This window comes from Stegodyphus dumicola, chromosome 6 (assembly GCF_044657685.1).
Source record: "Stegodyphus dumicola isolate Sdum_Otavi_A_Nest chromosome 6, ASM4465768v1".
Taxonomy (NCBI): Eukaryota; Metazoa; Arthropoda; class Arachnida; order Araneae; family Eresidae; genus Stegodyphus; species Stegodyphus dumicola.
Window position 1 is genome coordinate 12,472,193 of NC_140773.1, and position 15,264 is coordinate 12,487,456.

The window sequence follows — 15,264 nt, forward strand, 5'->3', positions numbered from 1 at the left end:
TCATACATTATTAGGATTTACAATTTTACAATTATAATTTTATCTCACGCTGCAATGGATATATATATATATATATACACACACAGATAACTTGTGAAACTTGCTCAAAATTTAACAACAGATGCAAATGATACTTCTTGAAGTTTACATTTATTATCATTCTATTGAGGAACCATCTTGATAAAAGTGCATTCATAGACTTATTTATAAAATGTGTAATACTGAATTTATATTTAATTTTATTTATGCAAATAATTCTATTGAAATTAATTTTTTTGTTAATTTAAAATATTTATTAAATATAATAAGAACATTTTCTTGTGGGTAAATAACGCGCAACAAATCTATATCAATATAATACTGTAATTATACATTTCCATGTATAATAGCAATATGTTAAAAAATATTTTAATTATTTCATGTAAAGAGATTATCATATTTCTGGGCATTCTGATATACTTCAGACAAATGGAATATTGGAAAATATTGTAATTTACTTTATATATACCTTTGTTATTTTTGTCTTGTCCATGTATTTCATGGCAGAATGGTTGCCAGAGCCTCAAGGAGGTTGACTTCTACTTCCCATTCCCACTCTTAGGCCAAGGGTCTCCCACTCTTCTCCCCTACCACCAAGCTACACGAGAGGCCTTTCAGCTCACCATTATATTTTGAATGCCCCCATGCCGCGAAGGCACTATACATTTACAAACATCCATGCCTTCTCTGGGATTCTAGCCTGAGCCCTCCAAAACTGCACTACACTACCATAACTATGTAATGTCTGGGCAGCTATGCTTTTGTTAAACTTTATATATTATGAGTAACCTTCAATTCAGAAGCAATTCTCTCTTTTTTTTGGTCACATCAAATGCATGAGTTCTACTCATCCCATAAGTACACTTGGAAATGCTATAAATGATGACATAATATCTGTAAGCTATTATAGCTTAATTTTAGCAATTTTCATGGTGCAGTATCACTTTGAAAGGTGATTTGAGTTTTTGGCTGGCTGCTTTAATTACACTTATTAACTTTTCAATAATATAATTTTATTACCCAATTATTTTGGAAAAAAAATAATTAATTGAATGAAAATGTTATTAGTTCTTAATTTATAATATATAACTTTTAATTTCAATTCATACAAGAGAATGCAATCATTTAAATATTTTGGGGGAAATTGTGAGATATTTAGATAAGAAGAATTAATGTTATTTGAAAATATTAGATTTCATTTCAACTCTGAAAAATTAGAATGGTGACTTCATACATCTTTCACTAATCCAAAACAAGTTTCATTATATAATAAGTTTTCTGAAAAAGATTGCCAAGGACACCTATGATAATTCTACTGAGTTCATACAACATCAATTACTTCATTCAATAAACAGAGTTTGCATAATTGTAGTAACATTTGTTTTGACTTAACTTATTTTTTAAACTTATTTCAGAAATGTGCTGCATAAATATAAATAAATTTGAATATTTTAAGAAAATCTTTAGTTATATAAAATATGTTTCAAAAATTTAGGTTTTAACTATTCAGAACTACAAAGTTATACATAATTCTTATTATAAATAAATGACAGTATGAGCATTATTTTAAAATTAAATGCATAATAATCAACCAGTCTTAAAAACAAACTAAAAAAAATTCAGATTTTAAATTACGTTCAAAGGGGCATTTTTTTAACATTTTGTGTGTTACCTTTACTTATTAAATATCATGTTCTTCGCACTTAAACCAGAGGAGAATTCAGTTCAAGAGCAATATTGCAAAATAATTTTAAAATGAGCATATCTTTAGGATTTCTGATACACAGTCTTTCACGCTGGAGATAAAATGTTTTTTCTGTACAACATTGCCATTGCTCACTTTGAAATCCTTGAGTTTGTTAATCAAAATTTCATTAAAGTTTTACAACAAATGAAATCGATAATAAAACAAATTGCAAATTTCAAATATGGGCTTCCAAATGCCCATATTTGCAGGAGGATTATGTTATTCAAAATTTGATGGCTCTAGGTACCGTTGCTTTATAACAATGCGAGAAACATACATATATTTATTCATTTATTTATACATATATAAGATTCTTCATAATTTAATTTCTTTAAACATAATACAGGGCTCTACTATTTGGTGGCAACAATTTGAAAAGTGATTTGCCGTTTATAGTTTTACACACAAAATACCAAAATGAAATTGATAGTCCTTTTGGGCAAATTGCCCCTTTGGACTAATTATCATTTAGATAATAGAAATCTTGTTTAGCATACTGGCTTTTTTAATAATTTAGTATATATATATATGTTTAAAAAAACTGCACACAAATAATAAAACTGGAGGAAGAATTTATGAATTCTTATTGCATACTTTTTCTTTTGCCTCTCATGGTATGGATCAATTACAAATTTTTTCATAACAAACCAGCCTAAAACTGGAGTTACTGTAGCATAAAATACAGCACTTGGAACTATATCTTCAGACAATAAGATAGGGAAAAGGTACGTTTGGTTTGCTCTAACTAATCTGAAAGACAGTAAACAAATTAAAATCAATTCTTGAACAAATATTATTTATGTTTAGGTGATTAAATAGATGGAAAAAACTTAAATTTCTATCAGTTAATTTTTAAATATAAAAGTATCAAGAAATATAATTTTTCCAGTATAATAACAAAACTTATAAATAACTAGCATATTCTAAAAAAGCACTCTTTTTAAATTGTCATAAAAAATACAGGGCATTTGAAACAACAAACCCCATAACTACAATAATTATTATTAATTAAAATAATTCTAATAATTAAAATAATTATTAATACATTATTGAATTTTCCAAAGGGCTGTACTATGTATATATAGTATTTGTATGAATGATCGCATTACCTATACAAAAGAGGGTAATGCAAGATGTATTTATTGGTATTGGGAGATTTCTATATTTTGTAATTTAGTTTAAACATTCTATTTATATATACTTCTTGCAGCATTCTTATACTTTTGACAACAATTTATACACTTCTGGCAGGAACATTCTATTTATATACTTCCTGTTACTAACTTATCCATTTTAGTCTCAATAGTAGCTAATACTGAGTGACGATTTTCAACTGTACCAATTCTTATTTTGTGTTTCCTTTACTTTGGCAGAAAAAATTTATTAATAGTTTTGTTTAACTCCAATACTTGTTCTGTCATTTGCAAACTCACTACCTCATGTTTCTTAGTAAAAATTATTCCCACCAGTTTCACCTCACTCCACAGCAATTGATTAATCTTTGTTAGCAGCCAATCAGAACTCTTCCCTTTAAAAATCATCTCATCAAATCTGAAACCACTAATAGAGGGCCATATAAAACTTTCCCCCATCATTTAGTATTACAGCCTTTAAAAGTTTGCAACCTAAGGGCAGTGTTATAAATGAACATAATTTTTTTAAAGAAAAATGACTAACTTTAGAGTGCCATTGCTGGAGTTTAATGAAAAATGTAAGTAAATTTGATTTTTGGCCATAGTTTTGTAATTATTTGTGACATAAGACAAATATTTTTGCTATTATGTTTGTAATAAGTTTCTAGTTTTTAAGAAGTTTGAAATTTTTTGCATATCTTTGTTTCAAGTGTTTAGATTAACAATCAGAAGAATTTTATGGAGAAAATGAAATGCATATTCTGAGAATTCTGAATATTCTGAGACAATTACATGGGAAAAACTCTTAACATAAAAACTAAACAGAAGACATTTTTAAAAATTAATTACATCTATTTTGCTTTTGCTAAGAACTGTTTTGTAAATTGTGCTTTATAGCATTATACTATGTTTATTTTTCAGATTCAAAATATTATATAATTAGTAGCCAAAATGAAACTTTATAATATGACAGCAAAAAATAAAAATGTTTCAATTTTAAATTATTTTTTAAGCATAATTTCAATATATTACCATTATTTTAATGAAATTTATCAATGTTACGTTTTAAAAAAATCGTCCACAAATTCCTAGATCTGGGAATTAAAAATTTCTATAGAAGCTTATCTTAAATATGACTAAATATTGATAAGTTACCAAATATAGAACCATTTAATATAAGAATTCCCATCCCCAAAAGCAAAATGGCGTTCAAGAGCTCTTCATTAGAAAAAAATGAAGTTATTTTGAAATGCTTATGTTTCAGTTCTTGCTCAGAAATTCGAGTATTCCAACATTTATATTAAAAACAGGAAAAAATTATAACCCATTCAAAAGATAACCATATTTATCATGAATCGCCAAACATTTTCCTTCCAAATGCTAATTCATACTCAAACCAAAGGACTCTTAAGGACTATACAAACCCTATTCTATATATTATTGTGACTGCTTACCTGATAAATGACATTACTGCCAATACCATAAACTTTCTACAGTAACCTTCAGCTTATTTTGCACTGACTAAAATAAATTTAATAATTATATTAAGTAAAAAATTGTTTATGAAATTTACTTACAGTGTATTATTTGCAATTCTTTATTTTTCTTTTCCTGATACATTTTACAAGGGAATGAATGCAATTCAAATTTTAATAATTATATAAATTTACTTCTAGATTTTCTTAACATAACATAGAATGCAAACTTAAAAATGCATGAAATGCAAACTTAAAAATTGTCAAAATGGTAATTTGGATATTTATTTACAGTAATGAAAAGCATTTCATGATAATTCAATTTTGCTTTTTTACTTTATTTTAATATGAAAAAATTAAATAAGATTTTAAAAGATATTTGGAATGATTTTTCTTTATAAAACAGCGTGAGGAAAATAATATAACCTTGAAAAAATTTTAAATGCAATAAATAAATAAATATAAAAATTGAGAGCTGCCTTTTAACCAGATCAAATTGATGTTCATTTTTAGAATACAAATTAAAAAAAAAAAAAAAAATACAGAAAGATGCTTACTTTAACTTTAGGCTGACACCTGAAGGCACACCTACCACCACTGCAGCACCTACAGTGCTACGCTGTGAGATTTTTTTATCACAACCATATTCTAAAATAGCACCAAAAACTCCAAATCTTTAAATACAAAAGAAAATATATTTTAATGACTTACAGATTACTTCATCAAAATTTTAACAAATACACTAACAATCAAGACTATTTCAATACCAATACATGCATTATATGATATATTCATAGGAAATAAATAAATTACAGAAATTTATTTTAAAAATAAATAAAAATTTAAAGGCTTACTTAATAGCACATTTTGCTCTACTTTCATCTTCAAGTTTTCTTGAATAGCTGAGTGTAATGAAACTTCCTCGCTTTCCAACCTAGAAAAAACATATAGTTTATAATACTAGGCCATGTGTCATAATATTTTTTAAATAAAAATGTTAACAATTCATGATCACTTAAAGAGTTTGCTCATCACAAGAGCTACATGTAGGCAATGAGTTAATGTACTTTCATTTTCAAAACTTTTTTTCCCAATTTTTTATTTACTGATAAGTGAGGATGGTGGTGTATTGAGAATATGGCAAAGCAGACTAGGGCTATCTGTCTAAGGGGAGGGATGCCTTCGTGGAGGATTTTCTAAGGGGAACTGGCTCGTATACACGTTACACATGGGGAAAACCATGAAAACGCCCATGCAGTCAGCCCGTTCACGGGATTCGAACCTCTGATAAGTGAGGAAGATGCTACATCAATCATCTATGAAAATGACCGTAAAGTGAAACTATGTATACATGTGCATGTGTAGGTATGCATGTCTGTGCAAGGTAAAAGTATGTAAATCAAAATTTTAATATTAATTTGTAACAGTCCTTTAATCCTTATTCTAATCTAGACATTTCCCTTTTCCATCTTTTATATGACATAGACATATTTTATTTCTAAAATAAGAAGTGCTGGAGCCCTATGGAAGACCGTCAGCAAAGAGGAACTAGAGTAACTAACTAAATAAATAAAATGACTATTAAAACTCATTAATAATTTAAAAATTAAATAGTTAATTTTCAACAAATTAATTACTAGCTATTTAATTAAGGTTTATAAATTATTATTTAATCAATAATTATTATATAATTAATTCTAATTTAATTGAAAATTATTATTTATTGAAATAATTAAAGATTAAAGTAATTAAATAATTAAAATTAAATTAAATGTAAAGAGATAAATTAAAATTTAATAAACAATTTTAATATAATTTTATTGCTAAAAAATTTTTCGAGATAAAATTTCTACTGAAATTGTTATTTAATTACATAAAAGAAGTGCCACAGGACTCTTATTTAGGGCTCCAGTGCGTTCCGCCTAGAATTATGATTTATTACAAAAACTAAGAAGCACCGGAGCTGGGATCCGGTGGGCTCCGGCCCAATTTAAGATTTGATCGTAGGGGGAAAAAGTTCTTTTATCATCCCAAAAATTAAATATACTTAAAATATAGCTGATGAAAATTCAGATAATGCTAAAAACAGGGCGAAACAGAATGATGGTATGAGTGGATGGAAGCAAAAAGTAAGAGGATTCTTCGTGAGAGAGAATGTTCTCTTTGACCGCAGCTCTCTGCTGATATAATTATAGCCATCAAGCGGATGTATGTCATTGGCAAAATGAGTCCTGAATCTGACTCCTAAGGATGAATGTAAAATTGCTGGTTACACTTTTTAAATTACATTTAAGAACACAAATTTTCCTTCCTGCGAGGATACCTAACTGTAACCATCGATAACAATATACTAGGTACGATAGCATGGCAAGAAATTTACGCGTTCCTAAACAAATTCCCCCAAAATGCCCTTCTTAAAGGGAAAGGTTTCCACATATGAGTGAGGGGACTTTATCTGAACGTCTCATGAGTTCGTATTTCTAGGGAAATAGAGTATTGCAAAGTCTGCTTACTGTTAAACTAAAACGTTAAGAATTCTATTTTTTTTTTTTTTCCTTATGAAATTGTGGCGCAATTTTATAAAAAGAAGTACCGGAGCTCATCTTATTTAGGGCTCCGGTGCACTCCGGCTAGAATTGTACTTTATCTTAAAAATTGAGAAGTACTGAAGCCGGTCTCCGGCATAATTTAAGCAATGGACATAGATAATAAAGAAGTCGACAACTTTCCTTTCAACTGATCTTCCAACTGAAATACATCACCCTTGCTTTTTGCCCTTTGGCCTAGCCAGCATGATGCTTCATCTCTCTTCGAAATGATATACATAGGATGTTTAAACATTTTCAATATGATTTCAGAGTTATTTAATTAATGTTTAAAATGTAAAGAGTATTTTTTAAATGTTCAACCTGATAGCCTCTTTTCTCAATTATAAGCCTGCATCATGATTCCCATGATTTGATGATGGGCTTTTTGTAAAATTTCCTGGGACTGATTTCCATTCCTCTCCCACTACTTTCCTGAGTCCAACAATCAAGTGGTCTTGTGCTTAGAAAGAGCTCTTTAAAAAAACTTCAAAAACCACAATTGCCAATAGGTGAAACGTCAACAGGAATTCATTTTATAGGCATATATGCAATTCCTGTATCAGTCTTCATTTTTCCAAGGAATGAAGTGGTACTTTGTCTTGATGAAGTTTGATTCTCTGAAAGTGTACAAAGAAGTGAAATTTCTTCTGCAAATATCAGACACAAAACTTTCTTTTTATAGTACATTGAGTAGATGTTAACATTCCCCCCCCCCCACGCATTTATTTTTAATTTCCCACTGTAAGAGAATTATGTGACAATAATAAACCCATTGCAGAAACTTTCTTTGCAGTGACAGAACAACTTATACCTTTTTTTTTTCTCTTTGTTTTCCACAATAAATAGACCTCTTCTTGTTGCAGTCATTTAGGTATAGCCATGCTTCACTAAGGGTCGCAATATATTTCCATTATCTCCTGCTAAACAATTTTCATATATCATTCTACAAATTACTCTGTATTGAACTACATGCCTCAGCAAAATTTGGTGAACATTATGTTTTTTTAGCTTTTTAAAGTTCTAAAACTTGATTTATTATTTTATTTATTGTTGCAACAAATTTATTTAAAATGTTTGCAATTGATTTCTGCATCAGCAGATTTTCTGTTGTTACCAATGATTTAACTTTAAAAACAGTAGGTATCTTTTTCAAGAATTCACATGCAATTTCGGGAAGGCTTCTTTCTATGTAGAAGTGACAATTATAGTTTTTTTCTTTCTAATTAATAATGCCGCTTATTTTGGCTTAGAAACTTTAATATCCTGCATTTCATAACAATTTTTTAAATTATGGAACAGAAATATTTCTCTTTGGAAAATACAAAAACATATCATTCAATCCACAGCTTGTTAATATACAACATTTTGACAGGCCAATAAATTTAAAAGTAGCAGATGATATTTTTCATTTCAAATAATAAGCTGTTCATAGAATTTTTTATTCCAAACATTTGCTTTTGTTTAATTCTCTATCAAAATCATTCTAAAAATAGGTAAATACCTTCTACATATCGTAAAATAAATAAATATTGTAAATATCCTCTACATATTGTAAAAGAAATATCGAGTTTTAACGAAAATTTCCCACCACCGCAAATATCTTCTGTACAAACAGTCTGCATTTCTGCATTGTCATGTTTAATCATATTTTGTCAAACGATTTTTGGCATTTGAAAGAAAGAGACTTGCTTTAGAACATTGCATTGCAAAAATTTGTAAAATAATATCACTTTCATTAAGTAAAAGATGGCTGAAATGGAACTATCATGCTACCAGATTAGAACCATCATTTACTTCCAGTTCTGTTGCAAAAAGTCAAATACAGAATGTCACCAAATCTTGTGTATAGCTTTAGGAACTAATGGTGCATCATATGACACTGTGAAGGTTTGGAAGCAGAGCTGGTTGGCCTACTGAGATTGACGAGGCCCGCATGTGAGAACTTATGAAAGAACATATGCAACCACTCGAGAGCTTGCTAAGGATTTAGACATCAGTGTCATGCCATTAGTCATGCTATGCATTGCATAAAATTGATGTACAAGTTCAATCGCTGAGTGCCACATGAGCTGACTCAAGCAGATAAGGACAGACAGGTTTGGGCCTACCCTAATCTGCTTAAATATCTACGCAAGGACAAAATTCTGGACGAATCGTCACTTCTGATGAAAAGTGGAGCTACTTGAACAACACAACGAAAAGGGGATTGCTCTGAGTCCGGTGAGTCTGTCAGCAGCGTCGCAAAGTGCAATTTGACTAACAAAAAGATCATTCTTTGCATCTGGTGAGATTGCCACGGTATTAACCATAAAAAGTATCTGGAAAAAGGTAAAACCCTCATCAGTAGTGTGTACAGAAGGATGCTAGTCCATGCTGATGCTGCTATCACAGAAAAATGTCGAACTGAGTTTTGGTGCAAAAAGATAATGTTCCATCAAGATAATGCAAGATCATGTGTGCCTGGATTCCCTGGCTGTACTCTGTGCGGACTTGATTGGTTCTTTTGCCATACCCACCATATAGCCCCAATATAACTACTTCAGACTTCTGCTTTTTTTTCCTCACCTGTAGCTACATCTCGCTGGTGCTATCTTCCATTCTGCACAGCATGCCCAAAATGAGGTTGAGCTGTTTTTGGAGTTGCAGCCACCAAGTTTCTGGGCTGAAGGCTTTGAAAAACTACCAAAACATTGGCAGAAAATCATAGATCTGGGTGGTGATTATTACCCATACTAAAGGTACTGCTTTCATGTTTTCTTGCAACTTTATTCAGAACAATTTTTGGTGAAAAACTTTCGTTACAACCAGAAAAATATCATAAACACTCTTTACATTTTGCAATATAACATTACAAAGATTGTTAAGACACTGTTATTTTGTGTTGACTTGAAAAATTAGTGTCAGTTTTAAATAAACAAAGGAAATATTTAAACTGGGCTATGACTTCAACTTCTTCATTCTGAATTTACAACATATCATGACTTAGTATTTTTATAGTATGCTGCATCACCTGTTTTCAAACACATTTCTAAACTGTTACACACGCATAAGGATCGCAGATGCAACATAAAAGTAGTATTTAAATAAAACCATACTTTTTGGCAAATAGATAAGTGGTTTAAGAATACAGTTTGTAACACTCGCAATTTTTTTACTGTTGGGCAGAGGTTTGGTTCATTTGATTATGGCAAAGCACACTATTTGCCTAGAGGTTGAGTTGCCTCTGCAGAGGACATTCCGAAAGAAATTAGTTCGCATTCATGTTAACATGGGGAAAATCACAAGAACAACCATAAAGCCAACCCGTTCACCTGGAATCAAACTAAGATCGAATTACCAGTGTTTAGCGAGTTTACTGCTCAGCCGAAGTTGGGCCCTGTTGAACAGAGGAAGTGTGAAGAGTAACTCGACCTTCGTCAAAATACTAAAATAGTTTTATGAGGGAAATATGTTCTCTGTATTTGACCTGACAACTAAATAAGCAAATAGCTGGCTCTGAAAAGATTATGGAAATAGATGAAATTGTGTTCAACTGGCAGCAGAAAAGAAACCAATGCTGGCAAGGTTCTTCTACAGTAGTGGATATTTGGTGGATTATGTTGAGAAACTGGGAAATGCTTTCTTATTCAGATTCCAAATGGACAGGCAAGTATACTTACAGCAAACATTTTGGACTATGTATAAGAGGGATTGATGATTAAATCAGACTACTGGTGAGAATACAAAACAAAGGAAGTGGAAAAAGCAGGCTACAATTATTACACTGTGAACCAGATATTTGATTTCAATGATCCAACAATGGCTGCTCATACACATCTGTGTTAAGTGTTAGAATAAAAGGCATGGATTGGCATTATCATGAGTTCTACCATGCAGAATTCATGGGGTGAAAGTCCTTGGGCTAAGAAAATGTTTTTGATGCCATATTAAAAAGAAATTGCAAAAATATGGCAGCCATAAACTGTGTGCAAGAATTAAACATGAACATTGTGATAATCTTGGCCCCATCTAAATAATAGAGGCGATAGTAATAAATAAGTACCTTTTTTACTTTGTCATTAGTACAAAAGAGAGATAACAGATAGCTCAGCATACATGAACCTCATTTAAAATACTTGAATTTTTTAACAAATACTATGCATCATAATTCAACAGATTTAAAAATAAATTAAAAGTTACTAAAAGAAACTACACCTGTAATCCACCAACAAAATGGCCTTTTTCAGAATCATGCACAATCATTGTATTTACAGAGGAAGCAGTTCCAGCTTTCCATGTTAAATAGCCAGCAGTATGTTTGTCCAGCTGACGAGCCATCACTAAAATTAATTTCAGGAGATAATTAATGCAAAAACAAGTTTATGTAAATTAGATTAATAGTTATTATATAATAAAACAGAACATACTTAATTCTAGGCCAGGAGCTATCCCTAAACTTGTAAACTGGAAAGTTGTCTGAAGAGTACCAAAACTTTAAAAAAATAAAATAAAAGATTTCAGGGAAAAAAACTATCTAAAAAGCATTTTTAATACACAAAGATGAATAATTTTGTTATTTATTTATATTATTTTATTATAAGCAATTTATTTTATACTGAATAAAATGTATAGCATAATATTCATCAATTACAGAGACTGTGTATGAGGTGCACTACAATACTGGGAAGATAAAAATTTCTCAAAATGCGAATGGCATATATGGAATGGATGCAGCTCAAGGTTTTATTTTCAGACATTATACGCTTAGGATGAATTAAGTCTGTAAGGGATTATTAATATTTTTTTTCATATGTTCTACTAACACCGAGGCCAACATACATAGCTAAAGGATTAGCATTCTGTTGTTATTAAGGACAAACCTAACTTTTTAAGACTTCCTGGTAAAAAAGATCATACAGCCAGTAATAACAAAACTAAAATGTCATAGATGATACTTCGTCAGAAATTGATTAGCCCAACTAAGTCCTTCTCGTATCATAGTCAGCATATCCAGCTTGCAATATAAGACTTTAATTTTTGGAGGGGGTACAGTTGATTTCAAGATTTCTTGCTCTACACAAAACCTAATGACTTAACAGTCTGTAGTAACATTACACTAAATCTTAATATGTTCTAAAATATCTCAGATTTTGTTTTCAATTTGTTTACAAAAGTGTTTAACATTTCTTTTGTTTTTAAAGTTTTCCTTCCATGGATTAAACTGAAGGATATTAAATAAGATAATGGTGGAAATACTGCTTTTTTTTAGAAATAATTTTGGCTGAAACAGCCACAATACTCACAGAAATTTGTAAGGTTAGGTTAGCTTATTAGAATATGGCAAAGCAACCTAAGATTATATGAATGAGGGGAAGGATGCCTTCATGAGAGACTTTCTATAAGAAACTGGCTCATATTCATGTTATATACAGAGAAACCACAAACCACAAAAACCAACCGTACATTCAGCTAGTTCACCCAGGATCAAAAAACAGCTAGTTCACCTATTCAGACTCCCAGAATTTAGCAGTCTTAACCACTTGATCAGTAACAGGGTGAAATTTCAAAGGACAGTGCTATGAATGAAATATATTTGAGACATTTATTGTTTTCAAAGGGGGCCAAATATCAATTGAAGGTTATGTGCATCTCAGTCACCTTTCGTCATGTAGACAAGATGGAAATATAGAAAGAATTCACCAAGCTATATCTGAAATTGCTATCAGATCATTTGGCTTATCAAAACTGGTGATACACAATTCAAACCAATGAAAGACTTTACGAAAAAATTAATTGATGAAATTAACATGCAATCTGATTATCATTGTTAAAGAAATAATGTGCACACTAAGCTTTTCATTTGTTCTCATGAATAAAATAGCATCTCACTGGGAAACATTTAACTGTTATCCTAGCAGCTTGGTGAACACATTGCATGTAACTGACAGCATTCTAGATGATTATTTTTAATAGTATCAAATTAAAAAGTTGCTATAACATGTGTTCAAAAAGAATAATAACGAAGTTATAATATATAAACTTTTTAGAATAATATAATTAAAACCATTTCCATTCCACCACCCATCGTTAATATTTTTTTGTGAGGGGGGGGACAGAGAAAATGACATTATTTAGCTACTCATTACTGCATACAAATCAATAAATGAAGGACACTTAACATGCATTTACAAAAATTTTAAAATTAATTTCATGTTAATTTTGAATTATTAATTGTTGAATATAATATTATAATATATGGTTATTATAGTTATAATACTATATATTATAATTTATATTTACATACTGTAAATATATTATGCATCAGAGGATTTCATATTTTAAGCAAAATCACTTTTTTTATTCAAAAATACAAAACTATGAATCTTTGCAAGATTTAAAACATTTCTGTAATCAGAAGTACATCTCTACAATAAAAATAAAGGCTGGATAAAAAATTGAAGCTTGGTCACAAAAATAAAGGCTGGGTTAGGGCTTTTGAGGACACAAGTGTGTATTAAAATATTACATTAGCATACTTGCCAAACTACAACACTAAACAAATCAGGAGATTTTTTAAACAATAAAAATGTATTTTTTAATAACAAATTAACTTTGTAGAGTTATTAATATCTGAAAGCTGAGTAACTAATTCTTATATGCAAACAGTACAAAAATACTCACATGTAAAAAACATTTTTATTATTTGCATCTTTTTAAAGAACAATAATGCTTTAATCAGTTTTCGTACAAATGCTCTGAACAGTGGCAGACTTTGCTTTCATTAAGAAAAAACTTCATAATTTTGTTCATAGCAACTGCTACACAGGCCTGCTTTTACTAATAAAAGTTTTTCTAACGTGTCATCACTCATATTAGGTCTAAACTCAGCCCTTGCTTTTGCAACAACACTGAAAATCCTCTTGAACTCTGCAATACTATGGGGAATTGTCAGGATGGCCAATAATATTCTAGACAGTTCATTATACTTTAAAACTCCATCAACACCTTTTCATTATACTTTAAAACTCCAACAGTTTTCCAATTAAACTCCACTGGGGTCAATCCTAGCTGGTTTTTAAAATTTTACTCAAGTTTTCTAACTGTAACCTGCAAAACTGCTACTGCAATTTATCAGTTGCAATATTAATATCATTGTCTTTCATGACTGAATGGAGCAAAACTGAAAACTATTAAAAAATATATTAGGAAAAGATGCATTTGCTACAGCAGAAACATCTGCAACTTTCACATATGAAATCACTTCATCGTTGATTGGAAATTTATGCAATATGTAATCACATATCTGGCAGAAGTAGCTTCTAATGTAGAATATAAAACTTATTTTTAGCTTACTCTGAAAAGTACTTCCCCTACTTTGTCAGTTGCAGCTCCTATTACCAAATCTTCATCTTTCTTCTAATTTTCTCTTTCATCATAAATCACATTATATACAGAATTAATTGGAAGACAAATATTGGTTTTGCAAACTTTGATAAAATGTCTTTAAACAGATGCATAAATTACTGGTTGCAAAACATGAATTAATGGAATTCTGCTTTGTAGAGCTGTGTTAAGAACATCAGGTGATGGCAAAATGAATTTTAAAAAAAAGCAAAAACTTTATTATTTAGGTTCGAAGACAAAAACATAAATGTTCTTTCTTCCCAAGATAAACTTACAGTAATTGAAAAATGTTTCCCAAGTTGAGCATTTTTTTAAAAAATTTTATTCAAGAAAAATTTGTATCAGCTTCAATCTAATATTTTGCAGTATTACTTTAAGAATTGTTAATTAAATTGCTCACTAGTGCAGAAATTACTTAATTTTTCTCAAACCTACTTTTAACAGTGGAAGTAGTAACTATATTTCCATTTACTTTAGTTATTGTATAACTTTTGAAGTCTTTCAACTTAACTCTACTAGCATTTATTTCTTTAAAAAATGCAAGAAATGGGCTCCATTGGTCGAAGGTTCTAGATAAACATTTCTTTAAAGATAGCCAGCATGTACATACATGCTTCAAAATTTTTCTTATTTCAGTATTATGCAGCTGTTGGAATTGTTTCAATTTTTCTTTCCTTTTAGAGTTTTCAATAATAAATATCGACAAGCGTTCATCTACACTTATTGATAATGAAGCTGCTCTTTCTACAACTGCTAAATTTAAGAGGTGGCAGGTGCACCTTATAATCTGCAAATCTTAATTTTCTTTTTTTAAAATGCCTACAGCAACAGTCTTCAAGCCTACCATTACTGATGCATTATTGGCATCAAGTCCTAAACAATTATCCTCAGCAATTGCA

The 15,264-nt window shown here is 30.1% G+C and overlaps 1 protein-coding gene across 3 annotated transcripts in view; it reads right to left on the reverse strand.

Annotated features, from left to right (window-relative positions):
- LOC118185925 (dnaJ homolog subfamily C member 11) overlaps nucleotides 1-15,264 on the reverse strand; it is a 70,677-nt gene that overhangs the window by 18,431 nt on the left and 36,982 nt on the right. For all 3 annotated transcript variants that reach the window (XM_035355896.2, XM_085818115.1, XM_035355895.2), the window contains 5 exons: nucleotides 11,389-11,453; nucleotides 11,177-11,301; nucleotides 5,249-5,328; nucleotides 4,952-5,068; nucleotides 2,381-2,536 (listed from right to left, as the gene is read on the reverse strand). In XM_035355896.2, the coding sequence (XP_035211787.1) occupies nucleotides 2,381-2,536; nucleotides 4,952-5,068; nucleotides 5,249-5,328; nucleotides 11,177-11,301; nucleotides 11,389-11,453 (543 nt within the window). The remainder of the gene's footprint in view (nucleotides 1-2,380; nucleotides 2,537-4,951; nucleotides 5,069-5,248; nucleotides 5,329-11,176; nucleotides 11,302-11,388; nucleotides 11,454-15,264) is intronic.